We start from the raw sequence: 19,796 nt of genomic DNA on the forward strand, positions 1-19,796 counted from the left end.
CTAGCCTGACACTAAAGTCATTGCAATAAAAGACACAAAAGATAAAAGCAGTTTCAGTCAAACACATTTTCAAGTATTTAATTATCAACAAAGAAGTTAGTACAGTCACTTTAGAACTACAAGTCACCAGAAATTGTTCATTTACTCAGTATGCAGAAAAATCTATATATAATTACACAATGTCCCTATGACTGTCCAAAAACTTCAGTGCTTTCACCACTGAATGACCACACCAGGATGCCTATGGTTCCTCTAAAGTAGCAATGTGTTCCCACAGCAGCCCTGGGGAAACTGTCATGTCCCTCTGTCTCAGGTGGAGGGCAGGTATCACTCCTCCCTGAGCCAGCCTGCAGCTCACACCAACCCCTCACTCATCACTAGGAAGTACAAGACCTTTATACACTTGAACCAGAACAAGATGATTCTGTTCCAGCACTGAGGGTGCCAAGGTACACCTATTTCTGAGGGTGATTTAAAAATTAACTTTAACCCTTAATGGGACAAAAAAACCACCCCCCCAAAAAAAAAACCCAAACAAAAACCAAGCCACAACACCAAAACAGAAAAACCAAATACCAAAATCCACACCAGTTCAAATTACATTTCATTAAATTAACATTTAAAAAAAAAATCAGTCAGGAAAGACTAGGAATTCTCAAACAGAATTCCAGCCAACCTGTAAGAAGGGACAGGACTCAAAGGGCTGCCTGAAATATGAGGACAGAACAAGCAGAGACAATAATTCCTTTTGTCCATAAACTAGGTAAATTCCCAAGATTTCCAACAGCCATGCCAGCTGGTGCCTCACCAGGCAAGCAGGAAGAAAACCTGTGTTTCAAGACAACTTCATTTTTAAAATCCACCCTTTTCTATGCAATAATGTTGATTCTGAAATAAGAGGCATTCCCTAGACAGAAGCCTTTAACCAGAATAAATCCAACTGGCTGCACTCCACAAACATGCCTGACCCATCACTGCCCTGTGCTGTAATCCAACTGGATTGCAGAAACAATACCAACAGACCACCTTCCTAGTTGTGAATGTCCTTCACAGGGCTTAGGAAACAAAACTACTACTGAGCTTTAGAAAACAGACATGTTTCATGAGCCCCTAGGTTACTCACCAGTATGTCTCTATCTCTCACATGAGGTGTAATACAACTGCTTTACATAATTTTTTATTTTACAGCTATGGAAAGATTCTATGTGCTATTGTTATGATATATTCAGTAGAGGAGAAAACCCCTCATTTTTGAAATAAAGTCAGCCTTGCTCTTCAGGCCAAAATTACTCCCAGCATGAACTAGAAGTCACATATGCATACCACCAAAACTTCACCCTGCACACAGGTACATATTGCTAGCTAGAATAACACTTGAATAACACTTGAGTGAACTAAGTGTGAAGCTGGTAGGTCATTTGCTACATTCTGAAATAACACTGTATTTTGCTTAAAAAGTTCATCTACATTAAGAGACACTATTAATAAAGTTTTGTTTGCTTAGACTGAACTCAAGTATCAAGTTTTCCATAAGATGTTTCTGAAATGCTGTTAACTGTTAAGCAGATAAATGGCTCTTGAAATACTGTGTTTAAATGCACCCAAACAAAATAAAGGCACTTACATTCCCAGTGCTCATATCAGCTTTTGACTCCCCACCTGAGGGAAGAAATATGAGTTCAGAACTTGAATGTCACTATTATCCTTGTTTTCCCACACAGGTATTATAAGCTACTTACCACCAGGCTGTACTGCTTCAAGAGGGTATTTACGAGGCCGTCCCCTTTTGCGTTTCACTACTACAGGCTGATTTTCCTATTAAAAATAAAAGACAAAAATATTTTACTGTAACTGACTTTTGGCATTTGAGCAAAACAATACAAAGACTGCTAACTGAATTCATAATGTGACAGCGGCAGAAGTAGTACTTTTCAGTTAAAAAATAGATGAGGGAAAGTTTAATAGCAAGAGACACTGCCTGTTATGAAATCAACTAATATAAGTGAAAAGAAACAAGACAACTCCTAGTTATACAAAATTCTCAGTGGTTTGACTCAGGCACAAAGCATATCTGAGAATGCAGTGCCTTCTGCTCCCCTAGCCCCAAAATGTCTATCACTTGGTCTCACAAATGCTGCTGGCTTACCCCACACAAGAACCCCAGACTTTACATCCCATGAGCCCCTTTTCCCAGTGCCATATAGCACAGGCTACATCCTGTATGTTGAGCAAGTGCTTCAAACAATTAATATTCTAATTACCCCAATACATAGATTACTGATATTCTTTATACAAACCTTCAGCAAAGAAGGGCCCCTCCTTTTAAGCTTTGAAAGAGAACTTTTAAGTAACAAAGTCAGATGCTCAGATTGCAAAATCCCCAATAAGACTTTCTCTTATACACAAGGAAAGCTTAAATGCCTCATTCAGCATTTACTGAAGTTTAGCAGTATCTCCCCCAGAATGGTTCTTAGAGATTCAAGTCTTGAGTGAACAAATATAAAAACATATTCTTTAAATTTCCTTCTTCCAAATTTGAAGCAAAAAACCCACAAAATGATGAAATCCAACACCTTTCTGAGATCAGTGTCTATTTCTAGAGGCCAGCATTAATTTTAATCTCAAGGGATCAGACATTTGTTTGTAACCCATACTGTAGAGTATCTCAAGTACATGCCTAGGAGATAAAGACTTTAAAAACTGTTGACAGATAGTATTTTTTAAAAGCAAGTTTTATTTGTTAATGACTAAACTGTCCACATCAATTACCAAGTTTTCAGAAAATATGATTTCTATACAATACAACTCTATATAATTGCTTTCTAAACATTTTGTAAGCACTATTAAGCCTAGGAAGGGAGTCAGTCCTACTTCCATATTAAGACATAGATGTTTTATGGTCTGTAAGGTACTACTTTGTGACAGAGCTACATAAGTCCTTGGTACTTTTTGAAGACAATTTTAATATGACTGTCAACAAAACACAAAGTAGTTATGTACCACAGAGACAGTACTGTGAACCTGCACTATCTCAGTGAGTTAACATGCATAAGACCACTCACCTCTGGAGAATTTTCATTTGATTCTGGACTGTGCTTCTTCTTTTCAGACATTTCCTGTTCAAAGTTAAGTTCATCTTCACACATAAGAAAAAAAAGAAAGAAATTGTATATCTTTATTAGGCAAAAGAACTAATAAAAGCCACAACTTCCACACTGAAAACATTATTTCATTCTTTAGCCCAAAATTCCCTAAAAACACCCATCAGAAATCAACACTGTTTGCCTTGTAGCAACAGTGTATTGATCTGCCAAAATGCTTCCCACTAATGCCAGATGAATTAGGGAGGTCTTCTATTTTAAGGTAAGAGCAAAAGCTCACACTTGTGACACAGTATAAAATGGTAGGACAAATACAAGCCCCTATTCCATTTTCTCACATGTTCCATGAAACAGGAAGCTGAGGATACAAGCACCTTACAGAACAGATTCAGACTCGTCAACTTGCTCGCATGAGAAACAAAACTATTAACAGGCCAAACTAACATCAGGGAATATTCTCAGACTGTTCCCACAAAACCAGACTGAAGTAACAAAGCCACATACCACCTTTTATTATTTTTTTTAGTGCAATTAAGTCAATTACAACAGTGCAACTTGCACTCTTTTCTGGTCGTTTACTCTACAGAAACAAACAAAACTGATCTGTTGGTTATGTCATGGATTTTTAGTAGGACAGCCCTTTCTTGTAGTCAGAGGTAGATGTTCTTATCACATAATGCTGATTGTTCTATTTTCCTCACCTACCTGCTTATTTCCCATCAGCTTTCCTAGCCAAGATACATACTAAAGCAATAATGGAGCCAGTGGGTGGTAACAGCAAAAGCATCAAAACTTTTCTCATTGTTAAAGAAACTAAGATTAATGCATTATTTGCTAGCAGTAATAGAGCAGAAATCAACCAGAGAATATATGCAAGTATATTTGCTGGGATCAAGTTCCCACTTTCTCTCAAAAATCATTCAAATGAAAAGAAATGAGCATTCAATATGGGTTCAGAAAATCTGCCATAATGGGCAGTTTAATTACCTTTTTCTTCCACAGTACTTCTAGGAGGTGTTTGTGTTACATCAATTTCTTTGGACACTTCTGCTGCATCACCTGAAATAACTTCCTACATTATTTTGAAACAAGAGAGGAAAGATGCTTTACTACATATTAAAAATTGTGGTCAGTTACACTAAAAACAACACCCCATCCCGATACATGAGCAGTTATTTTACTCATCAAGGTTTTGTACTGTCTCTTAAAAATTTTCATGTTGAGAAGCTTCATCACAAATCAGTGGGTGAGGTAGTCCCAAATATACTGCATATACTCCTAAAAAGAACATCTATCTTGTCCTAATTCCTGTTTTGATTTAGCAGAACTCAGGTAAAGTGCAATATACCCTCTTGAAGAGCTCAGATCAGTACACCCATGCAGACATTGAACTGACTGGAGAGCTGGCATCCAACAATGCTCCATGAGATCCCAAGTTCCCAACTGTTTGCAACCCAGTCCTCTCAGACTTCCACACCTCAGAGTCCACACAGACACTTGCCTTTTTTGTTTTTTAATTGTCTCCCCCACTGAAAAGTATCATCTGATTGTCAGTTCTTTTGTATTCAAGACAATGCAAAAGTAGTTTAATTATGGAAACACCTCCTAAAATAAACTGCTGAAGAAATTATGATTAAGGTTTTAATCTTATTTACAATTGCAGAACATAAGAGTTCTTGAAAATACCTTGATGTTACCAGGTTTCATTTTGGAACACTGACTTTGTTCATCATCTTTTAGCACATCCTGAGCAATCTGCTGGTTGCCTGCAAAAGCAAGTGACAATTGAAGTGTTAAAAAAGTGTCGCCTGCATTTGTCATATTTTCGTGTCACTTTTATACCAGCTCACTATTACTGAGATTGAAAAGTCTGAAAAGCAGCCTCTTACTACCAAAAATATGAACAGAAAGTTATTCCAACCACTCTTTGAAATGGGAAGACAATAACAGAAGAGAATTACATGTTTCTTGTGTGTCACAGGTGTGGTTTGTTTTGTTTGCTTGTTTGTTTTTAAAGATAAGCTCAAAATTGAAATTTGGTAAGTAACACATCAAGAAATAGAGCACCAACCTCAGCTTCAACTCACCCAGAGGCAGGGAAAGCCGTTAATGCTATGTGAGACACTAATGAATACATGACTTCTAATCACTCACTTCATCAGATCACAATTCTTAGAGGAGGAATAAAAGGTCTTATGAAAAAATGCTATTATTAATGGTACTAACTTTTTTCTAAATTGTTCTGATGCTGAAAAGACATAAGAAGTTGAATCCAGAGCTTGAAGAGGTATTACATTGTCAGTCTTGTAATTACTGTATCAACAAAATGCCCAACTTATTTTGATGCTAACTGCATTTAAATGAAATTTAGAAATGATTATGCCATTCAATGGACTATATTCCTTCTCAGTTTTTGCTTCCAGACAAAGAAAAGGCTACACTAAAATTTATTTCTTTCCACCTAAGAAAAGGAAGCATCCATCCCCACAAAGTTTACATTTTCCTAATGATCAGCTTCCTTATCTTTTATTTTAGAAGGATAAAATTAGTAATTATTTTATAGACTGAACAAAAAAATGTTTCTTCACCCATGATTGAGAAAATGACTATAATGCTTTTCTGTGCAGTAATTAAATTTGTTGCAATATTTTTATCAAATATCTTAACTGAAATATTAGAAATTATTTTGGGAGTATAAATTGCTTTGAAGTTTGGAATTTCCCCATCTCTATTATTTTCTCAAAAATACCATTTTATGGTCTAGACACAGTAGAACATGGTTTTGCCACAGAAAAGCTTTGCACAAATTCCTGTACTTCCGTATCACTCACATTTTTTTTCATCCATTGTTTCTGGAGATTTACATTGATTTCCTCTAGATCTATGTTCTTCAGTTATCTGGGTAGCTGAGTTTTCCACCTACACACAAAACACAAAGAAGAATAAACTTAATGGAAAAAAAAAAGTTATCAACACAGAAGGGAGAAACTTTTCCCTACTGGCTTCTTCCATGCACAACGTACATTAAAATGGAAAGCAGCTGTTACAAAGCAATTTATTCCTAGAACTCAAGTAACAATTCCTACTACGAATGGCACGATCAAAAAACTTCAAACCTGCTGTATTTTCAAAATTTTTGACTGATACTTTTATTGAAAAAAGTCTCTACCAAAATCAGAATTAAGCACCCTAGTACATGTGTTAAAAGTACTCCATCACAGTAAATCACAAAGAATATTTCTGGGTTTAAAGAACATTCTTCCTATCACAGGAACAACAGAATCATCTCATTAGCATCAGAAATGTGGCCAACCAGCATTTCAATATAGTAATAAATATATTTACTACCCGAGTTAATTAACCACAAACACAATTTCAGCCTGCTATCTCTATTAAATGCCTTATTTTTGCTCCAAAAGATACACTTTACATTTGCAAGTTTACATTTGCAAGGCAAGAGTTATGCCTCTTATAAAATCTTGCAAAAGACAGCAGACTGCATTAAAATAGGTTTCTAATTGTGATCAAAACCTCCAAGAATAATCCCTATTTTTTTCCTCTAGTCTCATGGAGATCAGTCAAGCTTCTCTTTTCTGCCAGTTAACAGTCTTGAAACAGTCACAGACTATAGAATAACAATGCAAGATTTATTTACTGGCAGATTTGAAAGAATAATTAGATCTCAACCTACACAGCTGCAGAGTCTCAATAAACATAGGCTCTGCATATACAAAAATAATATTTTCCTTTAGAGAATATTTAATGTAAATAGAAGTAAATTCAAGTAAGAGAAAAGCAGCACAGACTTATAGAATAAATTTAAAAAACAAGTACTTACATGAGAAGTTTCTCTTTCCAAAGGAATATTCCTCTGCAGCGCATCTATTAAAAATAATTTTAACACAATTAGAAAAGCTAAGCAAATGCAAAGTATCACAGTATCCTCTACTTCACCTCCCTGAAAGGATTCCAGAGAACCTGAAACTACATAAAACTTACTTTCTATGTCAGAAGTAAAAGACATCCAATCTTCTCTTTAACAATATGCCCACAAAATAAAAGAAGAATATTAATTCCTCAGCACAGGATAACTGAGAATCACCTTATGGTTGAAATATAGGCAATGAAGGGGCTGTCACCTTTCAAATTTATGGTGACTTTGAAATTTCAAATATAGTTCTACCATCTGAATCAGAATTTCATCCATCACAATCTTAGATTCTGGATCATGGGATGAAGTAGAACATGATTAAGCTACATTATAATTCCAGAGAAATAAGTTTGCTTAATTGTACTACTAAAACCTGTAGCTGATAGAATGCACATAAGGAAATTGTCCAGTTGCTAAACTCCACTATACTCAGATTAAGTACAGCCTCAGCCTTCCATATCACAAAAACAGGGAAAATAACTATCAGAGTTGATGAGTGGTCTGGAGTTTTCAAAGAATTTCTTAACTTTCAATACACAGAGAATTACAAAGAAGCTGCTTTATCAAATGTTCTTAAAATCTGATTAATAAAAGCACCAAATTAATACCTTGATTAAAAAAAGCTGCTGAAACATTCCAAGCAACTTTCCCTTAAAAACATAAACCTAAAATCAAACAAAACCACATTTTTTATATAGAATTTTATGTATTTTGTAGCTTGTTTCTTACATCTCCATGTTTTAGCAACGATTCCTCCACAGCTATACTGCTGAGCTGCACATCTTTCAATTTTTAAAGCAGTGTCAAATTAAGAGCTAGTTCCTACCTACTCAAACAGCAATGATTTGTTTACATTCCAAAGAATCTTGGACTACTAAACTACTGTGTCTGCTGTTCATACTCATGACAGGACACACATTTGTCTTTTAAACAACTTCCTTTTACGTATGTTGAGCTGTATGTATATATGCATGCATATATACATATAAGAGAGATTATTGTGGGGGAGAAAAAACCTCTCTACTAATATCTACAAAGCATTAGTCTTCAGTATGTCACATCCAACATGATTTACACAACAAATGGACTTTTGTTAAACATTTTACAAGAAACAGGATTATCTCAGCTAGTTCAATCTGCACATTTAAAATTTTAAGTACTGTCTGTCTGGGTGACTGAGTGATGGGAAGTGGCAGAGTTCTAAAGGCACTTCAAAGAAACCTCACAGTACAGAAAAACCTGTTCAAATTTTAGATCTGCCATTCTGAAGTCTACATTCTTCTAACCAATTCTCAGGGTTTACATTTGCTTTCTTGTGAGCAGAGCATGTCTCTTATCACTCAGCTGCATATACACCACCCTATAACCAGGTATATGAAGAATAAAAAAAGAATTCCAAAGTTTTATACCAATGCTCATATCTCACCTTACTGCTGTTTTTGTTTTCTATGTCTAAAAATTTAGCAGTGAGCTTAACAGTGTGTCCCTTCATAGCATGTAGGCCTTCAGCTGCAACTTTCTGTTAGAGGAAATGCATCCTTAACCTCCCTAGACAATATAAGCAGCAGTAACACTGGCACCTCTTGGGATTCATTTTAGTTCTGCTTGCTAGTCCAACAACTGAGGATTAGCTCTCATCTGGTAGTGCTGTAAACATCTTTGTAACACATCTGGAGCACAAAATCCATCAAGATGGGCACAAAGCAGGCGTTTGTTTCTGCTTTAACAGGAAAGCCAAACAACTGCAATGCATAATCTGGGTTTGGGAAGCATGGATTCTTTTTCAGTTTTGGTCCTACTGAAGATTAGTTTAAGTACATGGAAAAGGAATCACTGAGCACAGATCCAAATTGACTAATTGAGGTTTATAACTAGATGATTACCTACTTATAACTGCTCTTCAAATTTGAATGAATGGCCACAATTATTTTAATCTTTTGGAGATTAAGAAGAAAAGAACAAACAGCAATTTTCTGTCAACTCTTTATGACTTATCCTGTAGTACCTACTATTTTCATATTCTCACAAGGCCTGTCCCAGCACCCTAAAACCAGGATGTTCTAAACCTATAAGGAAGAAAGTCATTCCTTGGGGAAGTTTCTCTATCTTTCCTGGACAAATGTTTTTCTTTTGTGATTTTAAGTAGAATATTAGCAGTCGACTGTTTTTTAAATCTCAAATTTTAAAATCCTTTCCTGTTTTCAGCATATCATGTTGGAAGAAAAGTCTGACCCTCCTTTCCCACAAACCAAATTCAAGGCCCCCTGAACTCCTAAATACAGTTAAAAATTTCTGAAGGCTTTCTTCAACTCCTTTATACACCATATATAACAAATCTGCAACCCTCCCATCATAAGGAACAGTCCCTTCAGCATGAAACTAAGTTGCTATCAAGCACAAAAATCACCTTTTTGCAATTCTTTAGACTGAAGATCCACACATCCTTCTTCACTTCTCGCACTTTCAGGCTGTTGTGATTAAGCACAAAATCAAAAGAAACAAATATTGCAGATATTCAGAACAAGTACGTCTCACTCCACTCCTGCGTGTCACGATGAACATTGTCTTATCATGAATTATAAAAGTCTTCTTCAAAAGCTTTCTAAGACATCAGTACATATATTAAGAAGGAACAGTCAGAGCTAAGTTCAACAGTACAGTATTTAGATTTGACCTTAGAGTCAACATTAGTATCAGAGATTAGCTTAAAATAGCAGATTTCAGGAATTCAAGGTGCAACACCTACTCTGAGCTCCAAATAAAAGCAATAGCCTAGAAATGTTCATCTGTACATGGAAAAAAAGATCTGCTATGTATAACAAGGTACAATGATCTCCCTTCAACTTGTGTTTCGGACAGATTTTTTTGTTTGTTAAAAAAAAAAAAAAAAAAAAGAAGTTGCAGATCAGCTCAAAGTTACCACAGCATAAATAATGCTATATGGAGTTAAGTGTATTAAGTCTGATCTGAACATTGCAAACTCAGCTACAGTTCTACATTATGGCTATACTGACTCCAGAACCATGGTAAACAGTGCTGGTAAACAGTGCAGCTGTTTGCAGGTGCAATCATCAATAATTCCCACCAGACTGCAGTTGACTTCTACTCTCCTGAAGTCCACCCTTTCATAGATGCTTGAATCTCTGATCCATGTTCTCTCTCAAAAACTTATTCTCAGAGCTTTGCAGGATACACGAATGCACTCCTGCATCTGAATGAAGAATTAAACCATGTGGAATCCTGCCTACTAGGGAACACAGCCCAGACACACAGAGCCAGCTTTGGTCTTACACAAGCTATAGGTGACCATGAGCCCAAACACCCTGGATTATGCAGGGTGCCCCACCCTTCTGTGAGAGCAGATAAGGGGCTGTGGTTATCAGAACACAGCAGCAGCAAGTGCTGTTCACACACACACACAAACACACAGATGTGTGACTCTGAAGACTGGCCAGGAAGTGCTGCAACACAATGAACAGCAGTGTAAGTTTGTTTACTGGTTCAAAGGAATAAACCAACATTTGCCAGCTCAAGAGCTGGGGTGTGGGTGACTATTTTGCAGGCACTATCAAGCAACATGCACACAGTATGACCAATTTTCAAAAAAACAAGCTTCAATGTCTTAATCATAGAAGGAGTATGGCTGCAGGAGGGAATTATTCTTAACACAGAATAACATGGACAGCCCACAATTTAAAAGCCAGCTGCTTAGAAAACTACAGCTGAATAATCTGAAAAATTACTCTTTCAAAGTTCTTTAGTTTAAATTTTTAAATCTCCGTTTTTGCTGCCCAAAAATCAAAAGGTACAGGAAGAAACCCTAGGAAGATGTATGAATAAGCAAGAAACAGTGCAGTAAAAATTTTCAAAATAACAAATACCTTGTCAGTTCTCAAGGTACTTTCTAGTTCTTCTGTTGGCTTTGGTAAGGCTGCATTATTGCCTAATGAAATAGAAATATGTTAAAGTGATCAGAACACATTATGCATTTATCTCATGCTACAGTAGAATGATATTTCTGAGTACTGCCTCATGAATATGGCACATAAATTTAAACCCTTCCTGTGGACAACAGAAACAATAGCCAGTCTGTTTACAGCAAACCAGCTCAATAAAACCCAAAGCTGGCATCTGCAAGAACACAAGTACTGCTATGTTCTCCTTAAATACAAAAGGCTTGGAAAACATGTGGTATCAGGATTTACCACAGCTTACTTATGAATTCTGACTTTGGCCTTATTTATGAATTCTAACCTTGGTTTTTACTTCTTGCTTTTCCTTCAAAAATAAACCATCAACAGATTTTTTAGATCAAATTCCAAACAGCAAACTACCTCTGTATTAATAAATGCAGAGCTAAGAGTTAATACTAATGACATATTTTGTTTTAAGTGACAATTAGGTCTAAATCTATCAGCTCTAGAACCATAACCACTGAAAATGTTCAATTTCTACAGAGACTGAAAACTCAGTAGTTCCTGTTAGCATCAACACAGTTTCAGAAAATCATAAACCCACTTCCTATTTCATTCCCCAGGGGAAGAACTGTATGCTTGTAACATCTTAAAAACAGGCCATGGCAACAGCATAGTCACATGAGTTTTACAACATTTTTGGAAACCTATTTCAGAACCCTGTTTAGACAGCTTTTCCTAAACAAAAAGAAATAGTTACAGCATGGTAATTCATCAATGATGCATGCAAATGATTACATGATGGTTGCAATCCACAGAATAAGTACCATTACCATTTATAAAAGCTACATCAATGGACAACAAGGATTGAGGCAAGCACTGAGATAGGAATACTTTACTGTGTAATATTTTACACTTTCATGGCTCATTTGCCTCTTGTATAAACAGCAAATAACATTTTTCAAGAAGCTTACTAAACCAGCATCTTTCCTAGAAAAGTTCCTAAAATTCCAAAATCTGCAAAGACAGCTTTCTCAACCCAAATATCAACAAAACTGGAGAATAAAGCCAGCCTTTAATAAACTGGACCTAAATCCACATTATATATTTTTTTTGAAATTATAGCAAAGACAGACAAGAGAAGGAAAAGATTTAAAAAATAGTACTTGACCAGCATCATTCCACTTCCTGTGGCATAAATAGATTTTTCTACAGTTTAATTTCTCCGAAATTTATAATGAAGTCACAACCTTCACTTCATTACAGCATCTACACAATTCATTAATGTTCAAAAAAACTGGTGCTTCAGCTACTTCAGAGTATGCAAGGTCAAAAATAGTAGGATGTTCATTACAATGTATTTTAGGAACCAGCAACCATGCAGATTCACTTCAAATGCTAGTGTAGAAAAATAGGTCTGGATATAGAGTATGATATCCTTCATGCCATATACTATCATTTTCTATTTAAAATAGACATCTATTGCTCAGTTAAAACACTTATTTAGGATAACTGGTCGATTCCTTTGTAACACAAAGCAGAACCATTTCAAGTGTATTCATAAGACAATACTAAGTGTAATATATGAATCTGAACATGACCACTAAATAGCAACCCAAAAAAATCTGCAGTTATGTTTAAGGATGGCAAATCTCAACCTTCAAAATTGTTATGAAGTTACCTTTCTAAAATGATGAACATATGTCAAAATTACATGCATCTTCTTTCCTAAAAATCTTTTTGAATTTCATAACACATTATTAACAAAACCCATGCGTATCTCCACAATAATTACCCCTTGCAAGTAACTTTATATATTGGCTGACAACTTTAAGTCAAGGTATTTTAGTAATTTCTTGCACTCTAATATTTGTTCTCCAACACAGCTGAGGTAATTGTGCTCAGTTAGTCTTGTTTGCCCAAAACCACATGCTTATTTATTTGTCACCAATTCTTAAGTGTATTAACAGCCATTTTGCAACTAACAAAGAAGTGAGGTATATTTGAACAGTATAAGTTATTCCTAACTATAATGGTAAAATGCATCCATTTATGACAACTTATGAACTGAAGAACTTAAAAAAAAAAAAGAAATCCTCACCTGAATTAAAGGTTGCATTACTTTTCTGAAAAGTAACTTCAGTGCCAGTATCACCTGTTTTGACCAAGTTGGTTTTGTCATCACTGTCATGTAGCTTTTCTACATGCAACGAAGTGAGGTCCCTTTTCTTCCCTAGTTCTGCTTCTATTGTTACTTCACCATGGTTGGTGTTCACAGTCACTTCATTTGCAGAAACTAAGGAAAGAGCCTCTGTCTTAGGCAGGGAAGTCCTTATTTCAGGTGAGTCACTTTCTAAAAGTACATTTGAATTTAATTGATAGTTTACATTCTTTACAGCTTCACTCTCTTTTGCTGCTTCTGAAATCGTACTGGAGAGTTCCGATGTGACGTCCTCGTGCAAAACATCTGCTTGCTCATCATCCCCACCTGCCTCTGGGGAAGGGCTCTCAGCAGTCTCTGTACTAATCTCCACGCAAAGGGCCTCATCTACACTCATGAGGTTCACTGCATTTTCATCTGCTTCTGTGACTTCACTGTCTACTGTGGCCTGAGATGCTGCTGATTCTGTCCTCACCCCACTCTCAGGTGTCTCGTTCTCTCTCCCAATAACAAGCAAAGAATTCTCGTTTTTTTCTGGGCCTGTAGTTGAAAGGATGCATTCAATCTGGTTAGCAGTATCAAAAATTTCCTCACTTTTGTCTTTCACTTCTGTGCTCTCAGCAGGAAGTTGACTTTCTTCTATGACTGTGAAGGTGAAGAGACTATCACATTCTTCCATTGTGCTCAGAGTGATCACTGCCCCCTCCTCCTTATCTTCTACATTTGAAGCAGTGTGTTGATCTTCACTGTCAGTTGCAACTCTTAGCACAGGAGCTCCACATTCTCCCACAATAATCACAGAACCTTTGTTTTTCCCATCTGTATTGAAAGCAGTTGGTCCAAACTGTTCATCTACAGTTGCAGTGGTCTCCACCACCCTACATTCCTCTGATGCATTTGGAGAGAGAATGGCACCTTCATTTCCTGCTACGATGAGCTGACTTTCAGCTTGTGGTGCTGCACTGATCAAGACTATCTCACATTCTTCTGTCATGCTTGTGGTGATCATAGCAGCTTCGTATCTTCCTTCTGTTTCTGAAGCAGTGAGTTTGTTTTCATCTTGCACAGCTACACTAGACATAGGAGCTTCAAAACATTCTGCTGAACTTGTAGAGATCATTAATGTTTCATTCTTTGACTCCGTGTCTGAGATATGTTGAATCACCTCTTCTGTGACTTCACTTGACATTAGGATTACTTGTTCTTCCACAACACTTGTGGAGATCATGGCACACTCATCCTTTTCTTCCTTCCCACTAGCAGTTGGGTGACTTCCATCATCACCGTTATCATCTCCTCCTCTGCTGGATTCACTAGGCATGGGAACCTCATACACCTCCATATCTACGGAAACCATGGTATTCTCATTCATTTCTTCTGTTTTCACTGAGGGGAGCTGACCATCGTATTCAATAGCTGCACTTGACATAGGAGCCTCAAATTCCTCCACAATACTGGTGGAAATCATAGCACACTCATCTTTCTCCTGCTTACTGCTGGAAGTATTCACACACTCTTTAAACTCTGTAGCTGTGCTGGGCATAGGCACTGTGTCTTCAGAGTCTATTAAGATCATAGAGTTTTCCCCACTTTCATTTACTCTTGCAACAGCAAGTGGACCCTCTTCAGCATCTGTGGCTGAATGTAAAGGAGCATCTTCCACTGTGCTGGTAGAGATGACATCACCTTTTACCTTTACTTCTCTGTCAGCAGGAGTAAGAGAAGCTTCATCCTTTGGAACTGCACTACTTATAGAGGCATCAAGTCCTCTGCTGTCAAAGAAAGTCATGGCATTCTCACGTTTATCTTCAGCACCAAACTGTGTCTTATCTTGCATGGCCATAGCACTAGTCATGGGACCCTCACATTCCCCAGCATCTGAGGGAAGCAAGGTACCTTCATGCTTTCCTGTCTGTGCAGCTAAGGCACCCTCATCTGCAGCACTTGCACTGGTCACACTGCTTTCAACAATGCCTTTATCACTTCTGCAGTCTGTGCCACAATTAGCTTCTTTCTCTGCATTTGTCATGCTGTCAACAGTAAGCTTATTTGTATCTGTGCCAGCCACTCCTGACTCAGCTTCCATTTGTTCAGCAACTATGCAGATAATGGAACTTTCACCTTCTTCTGCACTGATACAAATTAGTGCACTTTCACTTTCCACTCCTGTACAAGTAGAAGCGTGCTCATTTTCTTCATTTCCTCTTCCTGTACTGCTCACGATGTCCTCACCTTCTTCGTCCTCTTCTTTTGAGCCTGTACTAGTCACAAAACCTTCATCATCACACAGACCTACACTGACTGTAGTGATACTGGCTTCTTCCTTTGCCCTTGTACTGTCCATTAAACTTTCACATTTTTCAGTTTCTAAACAAACTACAAATCCCTCATTGCTGTCTTCTATCCCTGTGCAGACTGCTGAAATTTCAGCATCATCTTCTGGGGTTATGCCTGTGCTGGTCACTGCACTTTCACCATTTACAATATCCTCAGATTTGTCACCGCTAGTTCCAGCTGTGGCACTGTTGTCTGTGACCACTGCAACACATGCACCAGTTACAGTGCCTTCTCCTTGGGTATCCGTACCAGTCACAGAACAGACAATGAAGTTATGACCTCTTTCTTCTGCACCTGTGCAAGTCACAGTACTTTCATGTTCTTTTACTTGGCCAGCTGTAACATTGCCCCTAAATTCACCTGAATTATCACCACTGGTTGATCCTTCACCTGTTTCTGTCCCTGCACTAGTTACAGCTCCATCGCTCTCCATTTCACCTAAGCAGGACACAGAGCTTTCCAATTTGCCTGTATCTACACAAGTTGAGGTCTTTGGCTTTTCTTCAGAGCCTGCACTAGTCACAGCATCATCTTTTTCTTCTGTCCCAGCACTATTTACACTGTCTTCAATTTCTACTCCACTTGGGTTCACTAAATCCTTACCACCTTCTTCTGCATCAACCATGGTACAGTCACCATTTGCTTCTCCTTCTGTACTTGTTAGGAAGCTTTCACTTTCTGCTAATCCTTCAGTGACAACACTGCCACCACCTTCTTCAGCTGCTGCAACAGTACAGTCACCAATATCTGCTCCTGTGACAGAACTGCAGCCCTCACTACGTTTTACCCACATGCCTGTTGTGAAACCTTCATCAGCTTCTATGCTTGTGCAGATTACTGTCACCTCACTTTCTTCTGAGCAAGTGGTTGTAGCATCACTGTCCTTTCCAGAATGTGATGTACCCTCAGCTCCTTCTCCTCCTGTACTAGTTGCCATTGCAGTGCTCTCAGTGATCTTTTCTGTGCTAGTTCCTATTGCACTGGCAGGAGTTTTTTGTAGGCTGCTATACAACAAACTAAGTTTACTACTTCCTGCACTGGTACCTACAGCATTGCTTTCATTTTTGTCCATGCCAACCACATTAGTCCCTTCTTGCCCATTGGCTATAACAGAGCCTTTGAAACTTTCCTCAGGAACTCCTTCAGGCACTAAAACAGAGGAAGACTGGATCATATTATCAGTGTTATGCACCTTATTCTTTTCCACACTATCCATTATTGTGCTTCTTTCTCCTTTTGTGGAAGGATCTATATTCAAGCACTCTCTTCCTTTTCTTCTTGTAAGTTCTTTTGTTGTTACATCTCCATGATCTTCAGTTTTGCCAGACATCAAGTTTCCCTCTTTTCTTTTTAACTTCCTTTTTTGAGAGCCATCTGACTTTGCTGCTTCACTGTAATCTTCTTGCCTACGCAGCCCAGCTGTACTGTCTTCCATTGCCTGTCCATCAGGCCGGGACACCTCATTCACTTTTTCCGTACTGTTTGCCACGATGGCGTTATCAACATCTTTCATGACAGAGCTTGGCACCCCACGATCTTGCTCCATGTATACAACCTGTGCTGTATCATTCTTCATAAGGAAAGCATCTTCCAATAAGGAAGTCCCATCTGAATTGTGGCATTCTTTAGACAAGGTACCTAAAGAATCTGTAGAATCTGACATATCCATATCCATGGACTTTGCATCAGCAGCATCTTCTCTTGAAGAATTAATTGCTAAAGGAACATCATCTGAATTAGAATTTATCACAGTTTTTAAATTCTTTGGTCTTCTGCTGTCTTTTGAAGCCTGATCCTTACTGGATGCATTCTTTAAGGTTCTACCACTTGATTCATACACAATACTTGTCTTATAAGCCCCTTGTTTACTGGGACCTTGAGCCATGGAAGCTTTTTTGGACAAAGAGTCTAAGGCACCAACTTGTTTATTAGAAGTATCTTGTTCAACAGTTTTTCCAGCTGCAGGCAGAAACTGTGATTCACAAGCTGCAGGATCTGCCAAGCTGTGTTTTAACTCCTTATTTGAAATAGAACGAGATCCTTTCTGTTTTACTGCACACTTGGCATCTGTGGCTTGGAGAGAGTTTTGAATGTTTTTCCCATCAATGTTAGATGCTTCGTGTGCTTTTGCTTTTTTCAAATCAAGTTCAATCAGCTCTTCTTCATGACCAGCATGTGAGTCATCATTATTCATAGTTGCCTTTTGAAGGGCTGGAACCTGGCTGCTTTCAGTTGTGCTAGCTGATTGTTTTTCCTCCTTAAGTAAATCTTGGTTTGATATACTGCCTTTCCTATTTTCACAGGAGACTTTCTTGCTTTGTTTTTTATCCACTGCCATTGTGACATTAGATAATCTTTCATGCCCACTATCCATTTCTTTAGTATCTTTATCTTCTAATTTGATGCTCTCTTCCTTCTTCTTTATTTCCTTGTGGCTGTGCTTTAAGTTTCTGCTTTTATGACCTTCAGCAGAGAACCTTCTTTCTAGTTTGGAATTACTTAAGTCTTTATCACCTCTGTATTTCTCTTTTACAGCTCCTTTTTCTCCAGAATGTACCTTAACTCTGTGACTAAAGTCTTTTTGTGATCCCTGAGTTGACTGTGGGCCACTTGAAAGCTGAAACTCAGCACCACTCTCCTCCAAACCTTTATCTTCATTCCTGGATTTGTGCTGTTTATCCGAATCATTGTCTTCCATGCTCTTATCTTTGTCTAGCTTCTGTCCAGTGTCTTGTTTTGTTAATTCCTGTAATTCTGTTTCAGATGCTTTGAACTGTTTACTATGACTCTTGGACTTGGACTTTAACAAAATCTTGTCTTCTGCAAGGCTCTTAGATCTTCGTCTATCTTTATGAACACCATCTTCAAGTTTTACATTACTATCAGAGTTAGTTGATTCTATTTCATGTTTATCTTCTGAGTAGCTTTCACTCCTCCTGTGTGATGCTGAACCAGGTTGTTTTGAGGCACTTAGGGAATCCTTCTGTGGCTTAGAATCACTCAAGGACCTTTTGGTCTTGCATTCTGCTCTTGGTTTGTCTGTTAAGAGATGTCTGTCTTTTCTGTTTTCCTTCCGCAGCAATTCTTCAGCTTTTAAGGTTGATTCAGAAGGGTTTTTTCCATCTTTCCCTGTTACTGACACTTTCCGTTCACTTCGGTGTTTGCTTTTTCTTTCACATTTGTCATCTGAGGAAACCTTTATTTGTTGATTATGTTTCTGGCCACCATCCTCTCCTTTCAAACTTCGCTCAAATGAATGAAGTTCACCATCTTCACCTGATTTGTGAATACCATCTCCTTTATATTTGTGCCTTAAAGGAAGTTTATCTTCTAAAGCAGTTCTTTCCTTTTCATTTTTATCTCTGTAAGACTTGGCTTCTTTTTTGGCAGAATTTCTCATATGTTGAATTTCTGTGTCAGTATCTTTTTTGGGGTGTTTTTCATTCTTAGATATGGATTTCTGCTTCTGTGGTTCTTCAGTATTGACTTCTGCTTTATCCAATTGTTTTTTTGGATCCCTTGTTTCACTGTCCTGCTGAGCTCCTTCAGCCTGAAGAGAAGAGGAAGTTTTTCTTTTGTGTTCTTTTTCTGCTTTAGAATCACTTTTGCTTTCCTCAGCTGAATGCCCCCATTCCGAAAGTCTTCTAAGTTGTTTACAGATTTCATTTTTTCCATGATTGTGCTTCAATTCTTTGGAAGAATTTTTTTCACAGGTCTACAAAAGAGATTTTTTTAATATATATAAGTACACATAACACAGTTCCTTCACTTACATGCCTGAACAGAAACGGCAAGCACAAATTCTTGAAAAAAACCTTAATACACTAGGGAATACACTTAACATTATAATAAAAATTCATTTTAGCCAGGAAATGAAAATTGCCATTTTCCTTTCAGATATCTGCTATAGTGGAAAAATTGAAAGCAGAAGAAGTTATCCTTAAGCTGTCTGAACTTTATTATTTTTTCTTCATAAGGTAATTTTAGAAAAATGACTTTAAAAGGTTTTTGAATAGACAACCACAGTTTCAAGTACTCGGTAAAGCTACCTTAAATAGCTATTATGCTGTCTGGTAAAACAAAACTGTAACTAAAAATCTGAAATTAAACAACATACTAAAACTTAAAAATGATACATCTAGACTTCTACTTGAAGTCCTACTCCCACCTTTTTTAGTTTAAACAATTTTATTCATAAAAATTCTCACCATAAAAATTTTCTTTCCTTTTGTGGTGGAGCACAGTCAGTCTTCCTTTAACTTTCCAGTGAGAAGTTAAAACAGATGAAGCTCAAGTCTTTCTTATATAAAAGATACTGCTCTTTTTAAAAACCCAGCCTGCTTCACAGATTA

General features: G+C 37.4%; 1 protein-coding gene across 4 annotated transcripts in view; it reads right to left on the reverse strand.

Annotated features, from left to right (window-relative positions):
• The window catches only part of BOD1L1 (biorientation of chromosomes in cell division 1 like 1), a 37,081-nt gene that overhangs the window by 8,701 nt on the left and 8,584 nt on the right, over window positions 1-19,796 (reverse strand). For 2 of the 4 annotated variants that reach the window (XR_011682297.1, XM_071447346.1), the window contains exons 10-19: window positions 13,048-19,159; window positions 10,914-10,975; window positions 9,440-9,500; window positions 6,940-6,983; window positions 5,933-6,020; window positions 4,788-4,867; window positions 4,089-4,173; window positions 3,063-3,136; window positions 1,740-1,815; window positions 1,625-1,659 (exon numbers count right to left, since the gene is read on the reverse strand). Coding sequence is in view for 2 of the 4 variants with exons in the window: in XM_071447346.1 (XP_071303447.1) it covers window positions 1,625-1,659; window positions 1,740-1,815; window positions 3,063-3,136; window positions 4,089-4,173; window positions 4,788-4,867; window positions 5,933-6,020; window positions 6,940-6,983; window positions 9,440-9,500; window positions 10,914-10,975; window positions 13,048-19,159 (6,717 nt within the window). In the remaining 2 variants the exon portion in view is untranslated. Of the gene's footprint in view, window positions 1-1,624; window positions 1,660-1,739; window positions 1,816-3,062; window positions 3,137-4,088; window positions 4,174-4,787; window positions 4,868-5,932; window positions 6,021-6,939; window positions 6,984-9,439; window positions 9,501-10,913; window positions 10,976-13,047; window positions 19,160-19,796 lie in introns of those variants that run through there. The other 2 variants (XM_071447347.1, XR_011682298.1) reach the window with 2 other exon arrangements.

The sequence above is a fragment of the Agelaius tricolor genome, unplaced genomic scaffold (assembly GCF_023055355.1).
Source record: "Agelaius tricolor isolate 1412-34295 unplaced genomic scaffold, bAgeTri1.0.p SCAF_24, whole genome shotgun sequence".
NCBI lineage: Eukaryota > Metazoa > Chordata > Aves > Passeriformes > Icteridae > Agelaius > Agelaius tricolor.